General features: G+C 45.7%; 1 protein-coding gene across 1 annotated transcript; it reads right to left on the bottom strand.

Moving 5' to 3' along the window:
- Window positions 1–211: 211 nt before the first annotated feature.
- ccdc50a (coiled-coil domain containing 50a) lies at window positions 212–24286 on the bottom strand. The gene is made up of 11 exons (XM_030784736.1): window positions 24170–24286; window positions 18590–18652; window positions 12732–12861; window positions 9050–9140; window positions 8243–8345; window positions 3048–3172; window positions 2657–2701; window positions 1932–2044; window positions 1452–1523; window positions 766–875; window positions 212–231 (listed from the first exon to the last, which is right to left on the bottom strand). Exons 1-11 carry the CDS (start codon window positions 24222–24224, stop codon window positions 212–214), a joined length of 927 nt encoding a protein of 308 aa, XP_030640596.1. The 5' UTR covers window positions 24225–24286.
- Between the last annotated feature and the right edge of the window lie 21 nt (window positions 24287–24307).

Below are 24307 nucleotides of genomic sequence, written 5' to 3'. Positions count from 1 at the left end.
AAACACAGAAAAACAATAAAATGTCAGTTTAGATTTTTTTTTTTTTTCCCCCGAAAGCTTCATGAGTTTACTGGTCGAGTCAAACAGTCAGTCCATTTAAACTGGCCCTTGGTCAATGTGGGAATGATGCTCTTAAAAAAGTAGAGACAAAAAAAAGAAAAAAAAACAAAACAGGGGGGAACATTGGATGGTAACAGAAAAGGGCCCTGAGTCACTGTCTGTAGTAGGCACCTGTGAGAGAGAGAGAGAGAGAGATTATTACATTTCACTGGAGGAACATTCCAGAATGTCACATTACCCGATAAAATAGCAGGTCCTCTGTTTTTCTCAGAAAGAGAGGGAGTCAAAACAGAGAGGAGTGAAAAACGCTGGGCCAATCAGGACTGTGACAATGTTCAGTTTCAGCCGCGCGGTGGAGGAGAAACGGCGTCACCGTCACCGCCACCGCAGCGGCGTCGCGCGTTCGTTTAATCTCGAGCCCCATCAAGTCCCCGCTGAAGCCCGTTGAATCGTCCTGTGGCCCACGGAGGCCACCGAGGCTGTAGGCGAGAAACTCTAATCCGGTCTCACACTCCCTTCAGTGGGAACAGACCTGCCGGATCTGCGTTTGAGTCGTAGGACCTGTCCTCGCGCCCAAACCGCCGGCCCAGATTTGCCATCACGTACGTCTTAATCGCTAAATAAATAAGTTAACCGCAGTAAACATGGAGGGGTCACCCAGGGGGGCCAGTGGTTTTGAAAAGGGTGAACCGTAGGTCAACCTGCCTTTGTAAGCGGCCTCGGGTCGGGACGTGGGACGAGCAGCGTACGGGCTCTCTGAGTAAGGGTATCTCGGCTCCACGTTCTCGTAGTCGTGCCCGCGAGGAGGAGGAGGCCTGCGGGAGGGGGGGGAGAGAGAAACCGAAGATGAACATGTAGACAAGGACATTGGGCAGCTGTGTGTTTTCATGAAATGAACTACAGGGTTGCCACATCTCATGACAGGAGAGAAAAACAAACATGTCTGCCGTAATATTATATATAAGTTCTCGACCCTTGTGTTTAAGGAGTTAACCCGATTTTTCCATCAGTGTTGATCCTAAATCCCACACCTGGTTCAGCCAGTCAAGGGGTTTGATTATTAGCTGCTGAGATGAGTCAGGTGTGTTAGGAGCAGGTAGAGGTGAATCAGGTGTGTTAGGAGCAGGTAGAGGTGAATCAGGTGTGTCAGGTGCAATGAGAGGTGAATCAGGTGAATCTGGTGTGTTAGGAGCAGGTAGAGGTGAGGTAGAGGTTTTTGTAACATTAAAATATGGATGCAAATAAAAGACATAAAAAAATAGAGTGACCAACATCCATTGGATTCATGAGAGAGTAAAAAAAAAAAAGCTAAACTTGACTCTTTCGTGAGGCCAAAGTGGACAAGGAAAAACAGTCGTGGTGAGGCGTGTTTTGTGTATGTGAGTTGGTACCTGGCTGCTTTGTGGTTCCGGGCCTTCTGTTGATCGTACTCCTCTCGCGTTCTTGGCCGCACCACCTCCTCTGGCGCCCCCTGTGGAGCAGAGACGCACAAGACAGTGTGTTAGCTTTTCCTATCTGTGAACACACAAAACAACCTGCACCAACGGCTGCACTGATCCAGCGTTCAGATATTTCACTATGAAATATACACTGTCATACACACTTTATCAGAAAGAGAAAAGAGACTGTCCATAACACAAAACACAGGGAATGAATACTTGTGTGTGTGTGTGGTTGTGGTTGTGTGTGTGTGGTTGTGGTTGTGTGTGTGGGGGTGTGTGTGTGGTTGTGTGTATGTGTGGGGGTGTGTGTGCGGGGGTGTGTGTGAGTGTGTGGTTTTGTGTGTGTGTGTGTGTGTGTGAGTGTATGTGTGTGTGTGTGTGTGAGTGTGTGTGTGTTTGTGTGTGTGTGTGTGTGTGTGTGTGTGTGTGTGTGTGTCCTTCCACTCCACCTCAGCTCTCTTCCTCTCCATCGCCATCCTTTCTTTTTCTTTGGCCCTCTTATATTCCCTCTTCTCCTCTTCCATCAGACGCCGGGCAATCTCCTACAACACAAACAAACAAACAAACACAAACAAAACACAGACTCCGTCAGGCACTGGGAGGCCTTCTGCTGCATGATCAAAATGCCGCCATTTCAAAAACCCCATGCCACGGACCTCACTTATACACAAACACACACAAACACACACGCACAAAACACACACCATGGACCTCTGACTATACACACACACACATATCGTATTCATCTGACTAAACACACATATGAATTCACAAGACTAGCCTCAGTCACGCGATATACATCTGAGTCAATGCCGACTTTCACACACAATTACATACTCACTCACACAGCACACCTTTGACTAAACACACACACACACACACACTCCATCAGCCTTGGTCAAGCTGCATATCTCTAAATAAACACAAACACAAACACACACACAAACCAAAACAGTCATTGCATTCACTGCATTGCATTCATTCACATGGTACACCTCAGACTTAAAGCGCGTGCGCGCGCACACACACACACACACACACACACACACTTCCCCTCAGTGAAAACTCAAAGGAAAGTGAGTAAGCAGGGTGGTGATGTTAAATGAATGTTGATGTTCCTGGTAAGAGAGTGGAGAGCGTAGAGCAGGACTCACCTCATCCTGGGCCACCTGGGCAGCCCTTCTGTCCACGTGACCCGCCTTCAGAGAGAGAGAGAGACAACAATATAAATGAACAAGAAGATAAATAAACAAACAAACAAATCACCAAATAAATCAATGCACAAATAAATAAATGAAGCTGTCTTACAATCACGCCCCCCCCCCCAAAAAAAAATGAAATATAAGTGACTGACAGCATCAATACAAGCTTTTTTGTTCTAATATGTGACATTATTAAATATGTGACATTATTAAAGGTAAATTCATTGAAATCTGATTAAACTCTGTGTACGGTATTCTTAATAAGCATGTCTGTGGCTTAAGACTCACAACCCTGTGGAGTTTTGGATATTAAATAAAAACAAAACAAAACAAAACAACAAACCTTCATTTCTTCCTCCTGTAGTCTGCGTGCCACCTCCATATCTCTGAGTTCCTGTTCTCGCATGTCCATCTGAGCCATGCCTTGCGTGGCCTCTCTCACCCCGTACTCTCCTCGAGGAATCCGTCCTGCAGGGGGCGCCAGAGACACATCAGTAAACAGGCAAGACTACGTGAGGAACGGGAAAAACAGCCGAAGCTACCGCAACCCTGCTGGACCAAGCTTTGCCTCTGTTCACCCTTTTCAGATCACACGCAAGCTCCAAAATCAGCCCACTGCACACCTGGACCACAAACACCTGCCCGATTCGGCCGATTCCGGTGTCACGTCCCACAGATTCACACCAAAGAGAGAGCGAGAGAGAGAGAGAGAGTGAGAGAGAGAGAGAGAGAGTGAAAGTTTGCATGCTCTTAATTAGACAGAATTTACACTGAAACCCTGATCACCATGTTACAGAGGTATGAGGAAGAGGAGGAAGAGGAGGAAGGAGAATCGGAGAAGAATCGGAGAAGAATCGTTTGCGGCGATTACGTCTCAGGAGACCCCGGCGGGAAAGCGAAAACCCAAAACACACACACACACACACACACGCGCACGGAGAGGAACACGCCAGGGTCAGACTCCATACCTCTGTCCCTGGGTGACTGAGCCGGGGAACTGGGTTCACCCGAAAGAGTTCGGCCACCGAAAGTTTCCTCGGAGAGATCCAAAGGTTCTCTCCTGTCCCCTCCTCTCTTGTGGCTCCTGGAGCCTGACTCCTCAAAGACCTCGTCAGGGCCTAGAAGCAGCCTTTGCTGGCTCCGGTGGTCCTCCTCTTCTCCTGCCCAGACTCCTCCGGGGTCTGCCAGTTCCCGGTCTCTGCTCTTTGCCCTGTCCCTCGTGTCACCACTGCCAAGTCTGTATTTGTTTCTGTCCAAGTCTAGATCTCTGTCCCTGCTCCTGTGCCTGTGTCTGTCTGTGTCAAACTCTCTGTCTCTCGTCCTGTGTCCATGTCTCTCTGCGTCCAGGTCTCTGTCTCTCGTCCTGTGCCTGTGTCTGTCTGCGTCCAGGTCTCTGTCTCGGCTTTGGTGCTGTCGTCTCTCTGCGTCCCGTTCAGCTTCTCTGCTCAGCAGTTGGTCCTGGCTTCTGTCTCTGGTCTTCTCTTTGTTTCTCCTTCCTTCTCTGTCCCTTTCTCTGTCTCTGTCCCTGTCTCTGTCTCTGTCTCTCCTCCTATCCCTGTCCCTCCCTTTCTCCCAGGTCCTGTCTTCATCCAGGTCGTAGTCTTTCGGAGGTCCTTTGGGAGGTCTCTCCTTTCTGCGCACCACGGGCTCCTGCTCATCGTGCGGAGGTCCCTGCAGGTTCTCCCACCACTCCAAACTCTGATGCTCCTTCCCTCTGCGACGTTCTGCGCCCTCTCCCCCGCGCTGCCTGCTCCTCTCCGTCAGCTGCTCCTCCGGGTATTTCGGTCGGGCGTCTGGCGGATACGGCTCGGCGTTCCCTCCCTTCCCCTCCCGTCTCGGCCTGGTCGTCTGCTCCGAAACGTGAGGCTCCGGGTACCTGGAGCGCCCGGGCTCCGCGGGAGGGGGCAGCTCGTGTTCCGGGTATCTCCTCTGAGTGGCGTGGTGATAGTCCGGGGGTTTTCTCTGGCCGGGTTCCGGAGATAGGGAACCGGAACCCTTGAGGCGCCCTTCCTGCTTGGGAGAGTCGGAGCGCGGGAACTTCTCTTGGGGGTCCGAGGGGGGGCGGCAGGCTGAGAAGCGGAGGTTTTGGGGGGGGGGGGGGGTGTCAAGAGGAAGAGTATGGGACGAGGAGAGGAAGCACAGTGAACAATCTAACAGAGACAAGATGATCTGGACTAGCACACATGAACAAAAAGGGGGGGGGGGTGTTAGTCATCTGTGAGCAATCTCCTGTGCACCTCATTTTGTCATTTTAACCCAGAACACCGAGGTCAAAGTGACAAACTATGGCAGAACCTTCCAGACACTACGGACAGGGCGAGGGTTAAGTGCGAGCAGGCCCAGAGAGCTACATGCACTACGGGGTTAATGAGAGGACTGTGATGCTGAACGAGTCAGAAGACCAGATGGTTATTTTGCAAACATATTTTTCATCAGGCGCTGAAATGAAAACCAACACCAAAACCACCCCCCCCCCCCCCCCCCCCCGAAAAAAACCAACCAAAAAGGAGGGCAACAGTTTTCTCTACAAAAACAAAACTAAAACAAAAGAAAAAGAGAAGAAATAGAACAGACGAAAAAGATCGTAGTTCTGTCACAACACAACCCTGAAACTCAATCCGAAATCGACGCAATTCAACCCTGTGTGAGGTCACTGGTGTTGTGCATAACGTAACACTTTTATTACCATGCTTACAGGACGAGTTACTGAAACCAAAGGGGAACACGGAGCTCCCGTCTCCACAGAACAGTAACATTACTAACGCATACGAAATCGCAAACCCCACGTCAGTGCCGTCCTGTCCAATCTGATGTCATTAAACGGGAATGCCGGGAATGTCTAGGCCATTCCGGTACGGTACGTTCAGCCTGTGCTGCGTCCCTGTTTATTCTCACACGGACACACACAAAAAAAATCAAAGGATGGAATTAGCCAAGACGGTTCCATTTCAGTCTCTCTAATGTCAAAGGGAATATGTTAATGATGCACAAGCTCTCCTCTCCTGCCTCACAAACACACGAAACACTGCCTCACAAACACACGAAACACTGCCTCACTGAAACACACGAAACACTGCCTCACTGAAACACACGAAACATTCACTGAAACACACACCCACGCCTCTCCTTCAGTTCTGAGAGAAGAAAAGGCTGGAAATTCACTCAAACACAATGGCTCCCCCAACCTAAATATACAACTCAGCGGAAATGCTACACGAGAGATAAGGGTGGTGTGTATGTGTGTATGTGTGTGTGTGTGTGTGTGTGTATTATAGTGTAAATGGGGCTTAGCCAAAGCATATGTTACCACAGTGAGGAGTCAAACACAGAGAGGAAGTGAGAGATCAAGGGTGGAGAAAAGAGAGAGAGAGAGAGCGCAAAAAAGAACAGAGCAAAAAATGAAGAAGAAAGACAGAAGAGGGAGAGGAGTGAAGGGAGAGACAGAGAGAGAGAGAGAGAGAGAGAGAGAGAGAAAGAGAGAAAGAGAGAGAGAGAGGCAGAGAAAGACAAAGAAAAAGAAAAAGAGTGCTTTTCTTACAAACTATTAATAGTCTGTTGAAAACTTGTGTCTGTGTTTGTAAATATTTAAAGACTTTTCCTGAAGGCTGTCGAGGGACTTGCCCACGCCGGGCACGCACGCCAGCTTAAAGCAAAGCGAAACCAGCTCTACAACCGAGAGTGGCATCAAAAGATATAAACACGGTTGACTCATGACAACGCTAAACAAAAGAGCCCACTGTTACCGTCTCTGCGTACATCTATTCCAGACACACGGGTCTGGGGAGACACTATCCACAGGCATGTTAATGAGCTCAGAGTGTAATGAGAACAGATCATTTCTAAGTTAATATATAATACACACAAACAGAGGACCGGACAGGTTTGGACCAGAACAAACAGAGGGAAAAAACTGCAGTGAGGAGGCTGGTTGGGTTCTCTGACGCTTTGACTCAGGGCTGTGTTTACAGAAGCTGGGCAGGAGTAGGCGAAACTGAGGAAATGCCCAGTGGTCGAAACTTCACACGGGGCCAGCATGGATGGAGTACCAACACCCACAGGCACACACACACACACAGAGACACACACACACACGACACACACACAGGCACACACACAGGCACACACACAGGCACACACACACAGACACACACACACAGGCACACACACACAGGCACACACAGAAACACACACAGAAACACACACAGAAACACACACACACAGGCACACACACAGGCACACACACAGGCACACACACAGGCACACACACAGGCACACACACAGGCACACACACAGGAGGTCTATTCATTCCCTACATGGAGGAACGGTTACGTAACAGAGAGAGCAAACATTTTAAATAAATACAGTCACGATGGTGGGCGTGAAGTGGGGTGGAGGGGGCGGAGTCAGGACAGGAGCCTTGAGGGCATGTCATGAGGGGCAGAGAGAGAGAGAGACAGCAAGCGAAAAATCCTGCCCTACCTGTTTCTCCGAATTTGAATCTTTCACATGCTAGACCTTGACAGAGACACGCAGCCTTTTAAGGTTCTTTTTTTTTTTTAGAAGCTTGGGCCAGGGCTCTTAACAGACAGCAGCGACTCTGTCAGGTCACGTGACCACGTGGCAGCCAATGCCATTTCGCCCTCTCGTGTTTGGCTAATGAGGTAAAACTGCACAGGACTGAGTCTAAATGACACAATAACAACTCACAAAAAAGCAGATAAAGAAAACGACTTTTGGTGTGTCACCAGCTCTGTTACGTTCCTCTGCGCCGACCAAAGCGGCGACTTATCAGATGGTATTACGCATTCTGCTCTCGCACAGGTATTTACAAAGTCGAGCGTTTCGCTGAGCGATGGAATGTTTTCTGCGAACCGGCGCGTCACGCGGGCTCGGGGCAGAGACGGCCGGATCAAGCGCCTGTTGATTTGTGAGACTCTGGAGTCAGAGAAACGCTGAGACGTGAACGGTGATTTTAGACGGCGTGCCGACAGGCTGAACGGCACACAGGTACACGCTGAGAGGTCAGCGGGGTCACAGAGCTGAACCTGTCGTGGGCCGAAGGCCAGAGACAGTGGAGATGGGTTAAAGGTCTGAGGATGCGGCCCTTTGTAATAAGAGGATAAACACTCCTGTAGACAGACAGGATACTGTTACAGCCCGTCACTGCAGCTGTAACCTCTTCACAAGTGTCAGACTGGCCGTTAAAGATGACGACACCGTCTATAGAAGACAATGTGGAACACTCTCCCCTACACATTATCATGATAAATGGGCCTTCAACAGGAGGGGCTTTTACATGTGACCACACCTAACGCAGGAACGTGTGTGTGTGTGTGTGTGAGAACTGCTTACATCACTTCTTTCAAAACCCGCAGGCTCTGCTAAGAGCCAGGTGTTTGTTAGCAAAACAATATAGTATTACAGTGAACACAAACACACACACGGGTAACAAAATGGTAGGGGACTCATAAACCAGTATGGATCTGCGACCAATCCCAGTTCACACTCTGTTCTGCAGTCAGGGGACGCCATACACACCTCCTTTTTCTTCATAGGGCTCATCCTCAAAGTTAGCCTCCAACTGCTTCTGTCTCTTCCTCTCCTCCTTCATCTCTCGCTCCTGCAGCTTACGGGCAATAGCCTGGTCAAACACACACACAGCCACACACACACACACACACACACATACACACATGCACACATGCACACACGCACACACACGCACCCATATACACACGCACGCACACGCACACATATACACACGCACGCACACGCACACACACACACAGCCACACACACACAGACACACACACACATATACACACACACATATACACACACACACACACATATACACACGCACACATACACACACGCACACATACACACACGCACACATACACACATGCACACATACACACACGCACACATACACACACGCACACATACACACACACGCACCCATACACACGCACGCACACGCACACACAAACACAGAAAAAAGACAAACACACAGTCAGCTGAGCTGCATCTTGAGGGAAGGAAAACGGCTGAACTGACTGAATGCAGAATGTTTGGAAAGAGCAGAAGCTCCACTTTTACTCCAGTCATTCATGTGACTCAAACTAGAATTTAACTCGCAGAATGATTTGATCGTAAGTCCAACGATTCCAAATCGCACCAAATCGTTTGGTTAACCACGTGAATATTTCCAAGTGAAACTCACTAATGCCATCATCATCCACCGTAGGTGGAAACAGGTACAGTTTCAATGAGGTGTGAAATGTATGTAAATCATATCCATTGATACGAACAGGTGTGTGTGTGTGTGTGTGTGTGTATTACCTCATCTCTCTCCTCTTGTATTCTCTGTTGCTCTGCCAGCCTGACCAGTTGCTCTTGTATCTCTTGAGCTATTTCGCTGTCAGTACGTTCTCTGTCAACAGTCCAAAAAAAAACAAAAACAAAAACCAAGAGATGAAAACAAATCTGCACAAACACGCATCAAATGAATGAGAGGATCATTTACACACACACACTCTCTCACACACACACACACACACTCTCTCACACATACACATTCACGCAATCGCGCACACACACACAGACACACACACAGTGGCGACGAGTCCAAATACTGATGAGCTATGCTAATGGTAGCAGGTACAGGTCACAGTAGAGGTATTGAAGAGTGTACTATGGATTCAGACAGGGACTTACTGTCTGTCAATATTACTGTCTGTGATAAGAACTAACTATAGTCTTGTGCTAAAAGCGTGTTTCTGTAAATACTGAGTGTGTAACTGTGAATAACTGATGTGGCTTCTACTGTTACTCATGATAACCTCAGTTTGAAATTATCTTAGTACCTGTTCCACAGAAACTACTCACACACGCACACACGCACACACACACACACACACACAGTCTGAACACACTCAGCCTACTGACACAAGAAAAGTTTTCAGGTTTTCCCAAAAACAGCAGTGCAGGTGGTAATGTGAAGAGATGTTTGCCATTTGTCAGGCAACTGTTCTGCTAACCCTAACCCTAACCCTAACCTCTGCAAAAAGGGCAAAAAAAAAAAGAAGAGAAAAAAAGAAAATTTCCATTGTGCAGCTGGTTGGGGTTAAAGCTGGTCTTGTGTCATCTTCCTACATAGCTTGAATTTCAAAACCAGTTCCATGTGAACTACTCTAAGTCAAACGGTCTACATAAACATCACGTCCAACCGTGTGTATGTTTCATTGGCGTGTGTCTTAAAAACAGCGTGTGGTGGGGTTTCTGAAATTCGTGCAGCAGAAACAGCGGCAATCGATCTTCCCCGCAAAGATGACCGTAAAAACGCCAGCCGAGAACGTGTCGGAGAGACGTTTAGCCGTTAGCGGAGCGACGCCGTTCTCTCGACGTAGCCATCAGTCTAGCTCTGCTCCCTGTCAAAGCTCTGATGGTCCTACCCCACAGAAACAGCCCTGAGACGTCACCCAACGCGAGAAAACACTTTATCTAAACGCTGTACGGTTTCCATGTCAAAATATTTCAGCTTCTGTCACCCAGCAGGGAACACGGAGTGCCGTTGGAATTCATTCATGCCGTCAAACCGCGTCGCAAAGGACGCTCTGAGAGAGAGAGAGAGAGAGAGAGTGAAACGTCTGTTTCGGTTGAATGCGTATGGTATTACCGTCTACTCAAAGCATGAGTGTGTCTGAATGATTTCAAAAGTCATTGAAACTTCTAAAGTGAGCAGAGTGGTGTTTACGAAGTCATTATAATGTTTTTCCGAAGCCGACAACGTCTTCACTTAGTTTGGCTACAACGCTATTCCGACAGCGGAAGCTGGCCCTGGGTGAACAACACTATTTCTGCTGCAGCAGAATGTTTTTAAATATTATTTTACATTTAAAAAAAAAAAAAGGCACGCCCCACAATGCCTTCCAATGATACGGTTTCCTGCCTCACAATCGGGTATCCCCCAATTCTCTTTCTTCCTCTCTCTCTCTCTCTCTCTCTCTAAGCCCTATTTGAGAAGTGCTGACGGACGTGTTTCCCACATTTACTCAGCAAATTCCCCCAAAGCACAGCGGCGCTAGCCAGAGCTCAGCACATCCGGTTCTGTTTCAGTGAAGAAGGGCCAGAGTGAGTGAACAACAAACAGGTGAAAGAGATTAATGTATTAATAATGGAACTCTCTCTACTGAATTTCTTTACCCTGGCTTCACTTGCGGTTGTGTTTTCACCGGTGAATGACCTACTAACAAGAGCCTAACAGTCACACGACGAACTCTGAAAGCGAAAAACCAAAGTAACGTAAAACCGCGTCTATAGCGCTGTAAGAAATTCCACTCGATAAGAAAACGACAAGGTTGAAAGACAGATCTAAGAGAGCCTCTCTGGATCCGCAGGCGCCCCATGAGCAAAACTAGCCCTACGACGAGGTCACATCCTTGTGCTTCAGAACAGGAAACGAACAGAGACATGCGATTTCTGGCTCGCCACAGTTAAACGATTATCAGCACCTGTATTTCCTCGCACGCCGAGTGCCTCGAGTTCCGGAAACAGCATCTGAAGTTATCACTGACTGGATCTGTCTGCCATCTTTACTGTTTGTTTCGCTAGCATTTGGAAAAATTCTTCCTTCTTGACAGGGAAAGTTACGAAGGTCTTGGAAGCTTCATTGTACATTCAAAACACATGGAGGAAGTATAAACCAAAACAGAAAACAAACAAAAAAAAAAAACAAAGTAGAAAAACCCCAAACAAACTGAAGTTTGTGTATAGTATGTAAACGGAACAATCCATAACAGTTTGAATAGCTACGGTCGTTTCACACTGAAAGTACTCAATTACCAAACTAACGCTGGGATCAGACTACGCGATATTTTTGTCTCTCACGACAGTCACCATGCCAGATAAGGCAAGCATAGTGTCATAAATTCTTGCCGTGTCTTGGGGGGCATCTGTCATTCATCCTACTGGTCAATGTGAAGGAACATGTGGTAGGAGATGTCAAACTACGCGGGGAAAATACAAACCATTCTGACATTCTAGACTTTTCGTCGGGGTCTCGTTGGGCGTCCCAGACGCCACATCGCTGTTCTTAAGATTATGTCACACTACAAGGGGTAAAGACGCCCGTTCAACTTTTCCGATATTCATATTCGGGCTCGATGCCGGAAGTTTGTCCGTGACGAAAAATCGTGTGAAAATCAGGCTGAATTTGTGTAGTCTGAGCCCGGCATCAGACAACACAACTGCACACATGACTCACAACACTATAGTTTCTCTCTGGGCAAAGCCTCACCTCACAGTTGCAGTAGTTATGCTAATTATTACCAGACTAAGTTGACGTTAGGCTAATTTTGAGACACTGAACAGGACTTTGCTAATAAGCTAACAGCGACCACGCAGTTTGTGGTTAGACCACCTCCGCCCGGAAAGCGCTTGTGTACTTTCGTACTTCTTACTTGGTAAGCAAGCCACACTTGCTAACTCCTTCACTGAAATTTTTGTTTCAATTCATTGTTGAGTTTGGAAGTACCCCTGTTGGAACTTTTGGTGTGTGAATAACAGTTATGGATTAATGTTGGTGAGGACAGAGGGGGAAACTTCTGTTTTTGTTTTTTGCTAACAACACCATAGCGGTGCTAGGAACTCTGTGACTTCGCTACAACGGACTACAGAACTGGCAGCACTCTTGGTATTCTGGTATTCAGCAGTTTTTTTTTTGCCTGCCATCTGCTCTTGACTGTCTTCCATGGTCAATGCTTTCTTATCCTTGGATCACATGTTTCAACTCTACCAACCTGCATAGCTGGCTCAATGGTTTTCTCTTTCATCAGACAGAACATCAAAAAAACAAACAAAGTTACATAACTCTATACGGAATCTGTGACTTGGATGGCTTACAGTGCACCAGAGATGCAAAGACACCTTCCTTTCCTCAGCCCAAAGCTTAATGGAATTATCCGCTGTACCCACAGTCCTTGGGGGGGGGGGGGGGGGGGGGGGGTCGGCTATGTTGACTTACATGTCCTGATTCTGCCTCTGGTTCTGTGCTTTGGCTCTTAAGTCCTCTTCCTCCTGCAGACGCTTGGCTACCCTCAGGTCCTGCTGCACAAGCCTGCTTTTGTGAACGTTGGACGCCAAATGGCTCTCGACTGGATGGGAAGAACAAAAACAAGAACGAAAGAAAGAAAGAAAAAAAAAAAGATATTAGTGTGTATTTTTTTTTTTTCATGGATATATTATGGCTCAGGTGAAAATCAACGCTCACCACTGAGGTAAAGTCACTGAGAAAACGTAGCCTATAGTCTGAGGACACACGTACTATTGCTTAAACTAATCGGGCAAAACTCAAATCCATACTGCTGTTCCTGAGCATAAGATATAATCTGATTAACTGTGTAGCATGGAGCCAGACAGAATCACTCTGAAACAGATGTCCAAGCAGTCAAACTTAACGAATTTGAAAAATCCGTCCGTTTCAAGGTCGCGGCAGAATTGACCGTGCAGTAAATTCTAGTGCCGATGACACACTGGCATTGCACTTCATTCATCACCACCATTATTCACAGAGTTATGACCCAGTCAGACCAGTGGGAAGGCTGCTTACGGTGACCAGTTAAACACAAAAATCAACCCTCAGATCCAGGACATGGCCACCGTTCACAAAAACACTCAAGTCACAAATCACCTACAGAGGAGATGAATTACCGCAAGCCTGCCTTTATCAGGCCGCTGGTAAATAACCCGCCAAAACCAAACAGGCTTTTAACACCTCAGTCAACGCCACTCTTAAAAGCTTATTAGGAATCGACAAAAACAAAACAATTAGCCGTCGTCATTGCTGATAAAATAAATCATTACGTTGAGGAGACAGGGAGAGACGTGATGGCTGACTTGTTCAGTGGGTTTGGATGGAATTCAAATCCCAGAAGGGTTTCCTCTGGCCGCAGAGACACCGCGAGATGCTAATGGATCTTGATAAGCCTCAGAAAGGCAGAGGAAACAGATACAACAGCAGGACTTTGGCGTGTGTGCGTGTGTGTGTGTGTGTGTGCGTGTGGGGGGGGGGGGGGGGGGGGGTGCACTGGACAACCTCTGATGCTTGAATCTGACAGCGATTGATAGTGAGCTAACTGGGATTTTACAAAATGGGGTAAAGGCACAGGGAGCTGGTGGTCGTCCAAGTGTGTGTGTGTGTGTGTGTGTGTGTGTGTGCGTGCATGTTTGGTGTAGTCGTGCGCTTCAGATTACGCTTGACTGGTGACGGTGACGATATCTCAATGGCATCAGTGCACTTTGGGCATATCGTGTCAGCGCGCACCAGGAAAACCTCCCAAAAGCAGATTACACAAATCAGACAAATTAGACTGTCATGCAAAAAAAAAAAAAAGAAATAAAGAAAAGAAAAAGAAAAGAGACCCCTCTAAGACTGGTTGGGCTGTTGCTTTGTTGATGCCACATCTTCTCATCTCTTATTTGTTTTGAAGATTGGCCAGCTAGCTTCAGGGCCGAAATGACCAGCGGGTGGGGTAGGGCTGGGCGTTGTTTGAAATGTGCTGATTCCGATACCGCTGACGATTTTATTTTAAATGGTTCCTAAACTGATGCTTTAACAAAACAAAACAAAAAACAAAACAAACAAACAAACAAACAAACAAACAAACAAACAAACAAATTAAAAAAGCAGTAGGAGAAAAATAGAGCATCGACTGTTCCATATTACAGTGAAACAGAAAAAAAACAACAACAACAATAAAAAAAACCCTTAGAGAGCATAAACTCCTTTTAGAGCATTTCAAGATCAGGAGCAGAAAAAAAAGAAAAAAAAAGGACCAAACAAACAACTAGCAGTGATGAGCCGTCAGAAGGAACATTTCACTTTGAACAACGTGTCATAAACAACGCTTGTGTCATCTTCATCTCTACCCACGGCAGCAGATGTCATTGCTGTTGTGCTGTCTGCAGAGCAGCTCCGTGGAGTCAAATACGCAGAGTCGGTTTCAAACAGTCAAATACGTCACGTTTCTCTGCCCTCAAGCGCAAGCTGCACGATGAAATCGTGGTTTTTTTTTTTTTTGTTTGTTTTTTTTTTCCGTCTCTTGGACTCTAATTAGAGTCGCTGCGTGATATTACTTTAGGGCTCGTCGCGCTGCCGTCTTTTTCTGAAGTGAAATACGCCCCAAACTTTAAAAAAAACGCTTTGCTTTCGGCGTTTGGGCATGCAGAGGACTGTCTGACAGACGCAGAAGCAACACAGCACGTAGCAGGCTGTAGTAAAATACAGGCAGGGAGTCGGAATAAGGCATCAAAATGTGTAAAATAATTTGGCTCTAGTAAAATCGAACCTCTTGCTCCCAGTTCATTTAAAAGAAAAATCGACAGACAATACCCAACCCTACCAGCAAGTTCATTTATATCTACCTTTCTTTTAATGCGTTTTTGGTTACGGCGATTTGGATCTCTTCGGGTCCATGTTTACAGATATTTAACACAAAAAAGCAACAGATGAGATCCTGTCTCGACAGTCACGGAGCTGCTGCTGGGAGATGAATCAGCGCTTGATGAGTGAGCATTTCGCAGCCCATCTGATAACATTACTATATGATATGCGGTATGTGGCAGAGAGGCACGAAACCCTTAATGTCGAGAGAGGTTTAAAAAGACTGTAGACTGGAATTATAAACATTTTTATAGAGACCGCACACAGAGCTTGGCCAAGGCAGCGCTGCTGTTAAGATGAAGTTCAGTTTTAAGTTAAGTTTCAGTGATTGCACACACACACTGTGAACAGCGAGCAGTGAATTTGTCCTCTGCATTTAACCCATCCAACACACCAGTAGTGAACACACACCAGACGCAGGAGCAGTGGGCAGCCTTCCTTGGTGAGCGCCCGGGGAGCACTGGGGTTAAGTGCCTTGCTCAAGGGCACACAGCCGTGGAACCGGCAACCCTCCAGTCACAAGCCCGGTTCTCTACCCTTTAGACCACGGCTGCCCAGTCGCCAACATTTCCGTCAGAAACACATATCTGCCTCCCCACTCACAATGCAGCGCACAGAAGACCAACCAATCAGAGAGGTGGGTGTGGCCTCCTGGTTACAAACTGCCAACCACCTGTGAACCTTTCACCTAATCCGAGACAATTAATATTCTGACAGGGATGACTACAGTAGGAGAGGCCTCCCTGCTACAAACAGAGTGGACTATGACAAGAAATTTCTAGATAAACGTGGATGAAAAGCAAAGCCTGCAGGGGTGAGAATGAAGAAATGAAGATCATATCTTACACAGTTTAACCGTTCTCGTTCCGGCAAGAGCCCTCTGAGGTAATGAGGCCTGACCAGTGAGGAACAAACATCACATCTGCTGATTTTGAGATCACGAGGCGTAAACGTTTAGTAATTTGTTTTAAAGATTTAATGTGTTTTTTTTTTTTTTCTGGACTCTAACTCCAGTTCCTTTACTCTGCTGCCTTGGCAGACTCCATGGCGACACAAAACCTGGGAACAAAGCTCATGGTTCTCTGAAGAATACATACAGAGGAACTCTGAAATAAGAGGCTGGTCAACGAAGGAGTGGTGAACAATGTTTAGTCCTGGTCTTTACCAGTTTATACCAGTGCCGAACCAAGTAGAATATGTAGGGTTAAAAACACACACACACACACGCACAGACTGGAGGGTTAGGTAAGGTTACACTTACTTTTTCAGTATGGAACGCCTGAGTGTGAATGTAGGGTATTTGGGATCTACTGCACCAAGGTCATGGAAGTATGAACATATCTCTGTCCCAAGACACTGTCTGCACCCTGTAACACCTCGAGCAACACACACACACACACACACACACACGCACGCACACACATATACACACACGCACGCACACACACACACGCACACACGCACGCACACGCACACATACACATACACATACACACACACATATACACACACACACGCACACACACAGCTTCTTCTTCTTTGTCTGCATCCACCAGTATGCTCCAGTAAAAGACCCTCAACCAAAGTTTATTTGACGTATAACATCAAACCCCTTGACACCAGTAAAATACATTCAGTTTGAATCTTGCTGCAAAATACCAGGGACGACAGACTGTGAGCTCCATATCTCATCATCCAAAGGCTTTTTACCGTTTGACCTTTCCAGCAGTTCGTTTGTTTGACATTTTCAAAAACCTGTGTTAGTGTACTGACAATACAGTCTTTACACCATCCTACTGAATTTCCACACTCTGAACCTCTGTGAGAAGACTACCTGCTCTACCTGCTATGGAAAAAGACCAGCTGGTGTGGAAACTCCCATCTCGAAGGGGGTGAATGAACATGTGCCTCAAACAAGTTCTCTTTCTAAGTTGACTCAGAGCTTCCGTCTAAAACATGTGTGAAGGATACTGTAACGGATGCTTTGTCTTCAGCTCGTCCATGCAGGCTGTTTTTGTCTGAGATGGTCTTTGTTTCTGCCTAGAAAAGCTGCAGTGACCTTGAGGAGGAAAGGGAAACATACTAAACAAAGAAAGTCCAGGGGACCGTCTGACGTTTTGAACGCAAGGACGGTCTAAAGGTTGCCGCACGGTGAACGCGGAGATTTTCCCACTGACACCCAGTTTACCCACTGTGATCGCACTAAGAACCTGCCAGAACGTTCACTAAACAAATACATAACGTTCTCAAAAAGCGCGGCTTTGTTCTCATACGGACTTCAAGTGTTTGAGGGTTTTGTTCATTTTCAGACAAACGGTTGCCACATGGTTGGTTGTTTTTTTTTAGTCATTCTAACTTTTAGGATGTTTATAGCGCAGTTACTTCTCTGCCACGCCTCTCGCTGCAGAATACGACGGTTTTGGGGTTTTTTTCGATTAAAGGAATTTTAAAATACACGACAACGCAGGTCTCCGCAAACCGCTGCACAGCTGAGAAACCTTAAAGCAGTGCGTTCGGCAGGGGGGGGGGGAGACAGGAGGTTACCACAACAAAGTCTTTTCGTGCACCGTTCCTCATTGTCTTTTTTTTTTAGAACATCGGTAGAACCGTCCCGAAAACAAATAAACAACAACAACAACGACAACAAGAAACCCCCCCCCCCCCCCCCACCCCACCAAAAACGAAGTCCAGAAGTCTTACATCCATCAAATTCACATCGGCGGGGGGCCGAAAGCAGACAGTGGCTAATGTAATCCAGACTCGCAGTGAGACGCTGAGGCTGCTGCACCAATGGCCCAAACCCTCACAGCAGCTCCAGAGGAACACTGTGGTTTTCCGACCGCCAAACCACCTTCTGGGCCTCTCTGCGTTACGCACACACAAAAGTAGCACTGTTGGTACTTTCTGAGGTGGCTGACACTGTAGTTTATTTCTCTGAATTTCATGGGGGAAAAAAAAAAAAAAAACAAACAAAAAACACGCTCTGTCTGGGGTTTTTTTTTTTTTTTTACATGAACAGTCACAGATATTGAGTTAAACATCGGTATAGAAAATGTGGCAATATCGGGCTTCATTCTGAATGAATTCTCTCTTAATTTGAATGGCTTGGCCTTCTTCCAATATTCGCTCATGACTCCTTCACCTTGTGTCCTTCTCTGACATAGCAATAACTGACATCTGACAGGATTTCGTTTTTACTGTAGTGAAGCTTTTTTTTTTTTTTTCCCTAAACAGTTGCTCATGTTCGTTCGCTGCTGCTCGAGCAGCATTCAACAGAAGCTGTCTTCTCCCCGTCACTCCGGAGCGGGGTAAAGTTAGTTCACCACAGACAAAACACTTAAGGATTAAAGAGCAATTAATCCATCTTTCTGCTGGCTCCTGCCGACGCACGGTGCTGTTACAGACACAGAGAACAGGGAAAGGGTATGGGGTTCACCTACTTTCTTGTTCCTGGAGGTTGTGGGCCAAACAGTGATCCTCCAACACGGCAAAATCCCGGCAAACTGTGGGCAGACAGAGAGAAGACAAATGTTCAATTCTCAGATACACTCATCTAGTCGCTGTGGTCAGAATTTTTTTTTTTCCCGAAACGCAAGCAATCTCGTGACAGGAAAGTTTTAAATCTTTCCCCTCCATGCAAAAAAAGTTTTGTTTCCATGTGTGAATTTTAGTTAGGGGAGAGTTTTTTTTTTGTTTTTTTTTTTTTTTAAATGGAGGGTAACCCCAAAGCAGATAAGCAGAAATGACCACATAAAGCATTGAGAAAACACTTAATTTTTGCATTTTAACATTGTTAAGCTATTGGTTGTGGAAAACATTTCAGCATTAACACTGCCTGAACATACATTCTGCCTAATCAATGTTAAGCTGCAATACTAAGTGTCATTTTAGGTTGAACAGTGAAAAAGAACAAAGAGGAAGTTATGTGAGAATGCGATGGTTGAGTGTATGCAGGAATGTGCCTGCAAGCCCAGAAGAAGTAGTATTATTGATCTGTTGTATTGATCTATATAATCAAAAGTATTGGTCACTGCTTGAACTGTCTGTAACCTTGGGTGAAAGTATCTTAAATTAGACAAGTGAAACTGTTAAAGGGATGTCGGGCCGTGATCATCTGTCACAGTCTAAAATTACGTCTGTATTAAAGATAAAATCATATGTCAGACAAAGGGAAGTTGTGAGGGAGCGTTTCGGGCTAACTCTGCAGTTCTCCTTCGGGAACATGTTATGTTGAAATTCGGGGGCTGGACGGACTGGTCCCGCTCCCACATCACGCCACATCTAAAGTTGTCTGTGTCACTGTACAAATACTCTGTCGTTCTCTCTGTGCGGAGAGACTGTGCTCACAGCTGACTAGAGTGCTCTCTCCCATGATCACGCTACTGGAATAAAGGTACATGATTCACCACATCTGAAATCTGTTGTCTCTGAGACTTAGAAACTCTCCATCAGGAGACCCCAGATTTCCCTTACATAGGCCAGTGGAACAGACATGTGCTCAAACTAACTGTTTTGAGGGTAAAAAAAAAAAACCCCAAACAAATGCAATTCCTTGTGTAAGAAATCTGTCGCATAAACAAACTTCGCATCAACCCACTACAGACACATGTGACTCTGGTGCTCGCCCTGCCGAGGGGTGCATGGGGGAATCGACCAAACGCCTTTGATTAGGGTCAGGCCGAAATTTCACCAAGTATGCACACAAAGCGGTAGAACTATTTGTGGTCTGGGTACGTGGTATTTGCATCTATTTGCAAACAGACCGCAGGCAAGATCTGCTCTGCAGGCCTGCGAATGAATGCAACCAGGAGACAAACCCTCATTACTGACAATGACTAATATTATTTGGCCGATCTGAATCTGTCGCCCATGCTGTGCACGAAACCCTGATAACACTTTTGACTGAGGTGGGGACTGTGGCGTAGCACATGAAAAATTCACCGCGTTTAAACGACTCGTGTCAGGAGACATTTAATCACTTTACGATCACATGCGCTACTTGGTGAGGAAAGTTAGGAGCCTGTTTGGTTTCCTGCCTTTCAAATCTGTATTCACCCAAAAGTAACTTGGGTTTCCATTTGAGAGAAGGAAAACATTTCCATTTCTACATTTACATTTATATGTTCAGCAGATGCTTCAATCCGAAGCGATTTCCAAGACAGGCAGAATACAAAACAACATTACTTAGGGCTATGGTGGTCCTGTCAGTGCCATACGTTAAGTAAGATACAAGCCTGTGTCAGACTAGACAAGACTGCAGCAGCCCAGCTTCTGGTCAATGCAGTGTGGTTTCCTTGGTCTGCATCTAAAAATACCCCTAGAATTTATGAACTGAAAGTGCTGTGGAGAAAACTTGCAGTTGCCTTCTTTGTTTTGTCGACCACAGCCCAGTAAGGGCCTAAATTAATTTTGCTTTTTCGACTTCGAGCATATCTTCCGAGCCTTTCTGATCTGACAGAGCACACGTTTTGCACATGGGAGAAAAACAAAAAAAAAAAGCATGTTTTTGGAAAACAGGAAGCTTTGAGTGAAACTGATTACCAGAATGCAGTACGATATTTTCAAATCTGAGGTGGGCTGTCAAATGAAGTGGCTACCCAGATAATGAAACAACGGAAGGCAGGATGTGTTTTGCACTCGGTAAAAATAAGGTAAAAGCTGAATCACTCAGGCACAAGTGTGTTTTGAAGTACAAGCGAGACTTGCTCAAACCCACACACTTGCTGGAACAAACATAACCAAGCCACAACTTACGTTAATTTAGCCATGTAAAAAAACCTCCCGAAGCACTGTGACATATTTGGGCATTATGACACAATATGGTAGAATTCATTCTGTTGCCGTGGTGAATATTTGTTACTTAGGAACCTGCATTATGACATCATGAAGGTAACCAGCTTAGGGCTCAGCCTCCATCAGCAAGTGGATCTTCTTGTAAAGGGAAGCATGCGATGATTGCCAAGCATATTTTATCACTTTAATATAGCCGTATTTTCAGCACCGCTCAAAGGGTGTGAACTACGCCTGGTTTTGGCAGCTTCCTCAACATCGTGCTGACGAGCGTCTGGCTCACAGAGCTGATTAAGCCGCACTGAATCCTCCTTTGTTGGTTGAATCAATTGCCAATGGCTATATTCTGACTTGGGGCGCGAGTCTGTAATTTTAATGTTTCGCTGAAATCGGTCATTGCTACAAAAACACGGCTCTGTAACCTCAGGTTAGAAATATTACTGTGACCGATGCTGGGGTTTTGTTGTTGTTGTTGTTGTTGTTGTGGCTGGTGTGAGAGGTGAGCCACAGCAAACCCTGCTCACAGAGCCATGATTAAACACTTATCTGACCCTGTTGCCTGTAACACTGTATTAGCCAGTGTCTCATTTCCACTGTACTGTCACATCAGGACAATGCTATATAGGTTCTGCTAGCATCTCAACGGGAAACTGCTTAAGGAGCCAAAACCCAAAATAAAGAGGTTTTTTTTTTTTTTTGCAAAATTAAAAATGCTACAGGAAAGACGCTAGACACCACCGGTGCTAACGCATGGCTGAAGGACAGTCACTGTTAAAAACTTATATCAATCACTTTATTTATTTATTTATATGTTCACAACCCAAAACTGATCAGTGAAGATGAAAATAATCCCCAGCAGCTAGGCTGAAAAAGCATCTGAAATGGAGAAGGCTAAAATGGAGAGAAAAAAAAGGACTATATTTAGATCAGTTTCAGCAGGGGATTTTACCTGAGGTGCATTCAAACTAACAGGTGGTGAATTAGCAAGTGCAATGGAGCATTGGCTAGCTTACTGAACAAACTCATACAGCCTAGAGAAAAGATACACCCTAAACCCTTTCTAGACAAGGGTTTGCCCCCCCCACCCCCCACCCCCATGATCAGACAGAGAGGGGGAAACGTGTGGACAGTGTAGGCAGACAGACCAGGGTTAAGCAGCTCTATAGAGGAGCTTATAGACAGAGAGAGAGAGAGAGAGAGAGAGAGAGAGAGAGAGAGAGGATTGGGTCAAGGCCAAAGAGTTGGAGCAGATGCATGGAAAATGTAGGTTGTTCAATAGCACAGTCCTGCTTGTGACTGGACAGGCTGCTCTGGATTTTCAGACCATGCAGACATACCTAATCTCCTTAAAATCCTTACCGTTTCACAACTCTGCATTCACTTCCATTGCATTTATATCTTCTCTAAAATAGTAGGCTACTCAGTGGAGAAAACCAATGTGGTTACACAAAACGGCATTTCCCGGAAAGACAGGGATTTTATAAACTGTTGTATTCAGTGCTGTGTGTGGTTTACTTTAGGTTACACTAAAATGAAATCGAGTCATTAATAATCTTTGCACACAATGACAGTAATGTTTAACAGACTTTCCAGCCAATGCAAAACGTCCAGTCCCGTGTTAATGCAAAAAACGTTTTTCAAGCGTGCCTTTCTAGTGCAACCTGTGATTAGGTTTTAGTGGGGGAGGAGAAGGGGGGGGGGGCGGTTGCAATCTTCACTGACAAGGTTGTTCATACTTTCAATCTACTGACTACATTTTCTGCGGCAGACCAAAAAAAACCCCCACAGCTGTTACAAATGGTACCGCAAAAAAATGCTGCGGTTTGATCATTTCTGCAGTACAGATGCCCCGAGGGGAATTATTTAATCCACCGATGATACAGACATCCAGGCTACTGTTTGTACAGTGCAGCGATGTCCCACAAGCTTAGTTTGGCAAGTGAGTGGCCTTTTTTTTGCTGTGCAAAACAAATTAAGCAAATGGGAAAAACTGAAGCATTTCCAGCGCTAGTATCAGATTCAGCGGATACATCCAATCTCCCAGGGACCTGGGCTAAGTAGTAAACGCTACATATTTTCCAGGCTTGCTCTCTTCCAGGCCAGTATATTCAGCGTTTCACGGAGTCCGGGCAGATTTTCTCAACGGCTCTTATACAGAGAAATGCAGATAGTGTCTATAAACACTTCCTCCTTCACAATGTCCCTCTAGAATTGGTCAAGGGACACGTAAGCCTACATTAAACATGTCACCTTTAAGACTTCTGAGAAACTGTTTACTACTGTCGCTAACACGCAATACTGCGGTATATTTAACTCAATGGAATTTAAAAGACAACATTTTGGGCAGATTCAGAACAAACGGTCATGTCCACACTGTCTAATATCGCTTAAGATTAAGACTCTTGTACCGTGGTAGACTTCGGCTTTGTCCCTGCATAATTCGTCAAACCAGCTGAACACGCGTTCGAGCTTAGGGTGTCGATTTTAAAAGCTAGACTTCGTACATTATAAGGTCGAGCGAATGACTGTTTAGAAGATACAATGTACTAGGATCTAGTCTTAAAGCTGTAAACCTTTCAAGATACGTCCGTCAATATGTTCTCTGTTATGCTTGAAAATGGGTTTACTGTTATTTAACAATGAAGCTCTTGAGAGAGAGAGCTAACATTTCTTCGCTACCCCATGCTTACTAATGACACAAACAAACCTGCTAATGGTTTTCATAAAAATCGTTATGTTACTACATCCATTTCATTGTATCTAAATACTGACGTTAAGCATACGGGCCAGTACTACACAAAAATGACGGTTCTGTTGTGTTTAGGTCAGTACCTCGCTGGACAATATTGCTATCAAGAACATTTCAGAGTAACGTACTAGATGTTAAGATAAACATCTACGTTTTCTAAAGCAAACATAAAAACCAAGTCAAAACCAAGCGACTTAGAACGCGTGGTTGGGGTAAGGCGATTTCGGCAAAAGCAAGGTTAATACAAACGCATGCGAAACAGGGCAGCACATTTGCCAAAAGGTTTAATAACGATGTGCCAAACAAACCAACACATGACATGCGTGACGAAATCTCTATACGTTCACACAGCTAAAGCCGACTCAGTAATAGAGAAGGTAGCAAATATAGGCCTATCTTTTAATTTCGGTGGGTCGTTACACGTTCAATGAAATCACCTGTCAAAATATCGAATGTTAGCATAGCTGGCTAGCTTACTCACCCTCTCTGACTCCGGGCAGTTTTTTCTGATCGATAACGTTACTAGGATCCTCCATGCTGTCAGCTATATTTCAAAAAAAGCCTCTGAATAATATTTCCAGGTTTTTAGGGAAGGTTACAGCAGGGCAGATTTACAGCT

Source organism: Chanos chanos, chromosome 9 (genome assembly GCF_902362185.1).
Source record: "Chanos chanos chromosome 9, fChaCha1.1, whole genome shotgun sequence".
Taxonomy (NCBI): Eukaryota; Metazoa; Chordata; class Actinopteri; order Gonorynchiformes; family Chanidae; genus Chanos; species Chanos chanos.
Note: the sequence above shows the minus strand (reverse complement) of the source record. Positions and strands in the feature narration are given on the sequence as shown.

What these genes read in the sequence shown, in the direction of transcription:
- ccdc50a (XM_030784736.1), bottom strand. Translation starts at nt 24,224, where the DNA reads ATGGAGGATCCTAGTAACGTTATCGATCAGAAAAAACTGCCCGGAGTC. An exon ending in ACTGCCCGGAGTCAGAGAGG is followed by an intron (nt 18,653 to 24,169) that starts GTGAGTAAGCTA and finishes GTCTGCCCACAG; the next exon opens with TTTGCCGGGATTTTGCCGTG. An exon ending in CGGAACCACAAAGCAGCCAG is followed by an intron (nt 876 to 1,451) that starts GTACCAACTCAC and finishes CCCCTCCCGCAG; the next exon opens with GCCTCCTCCTCCTCGCGGGC.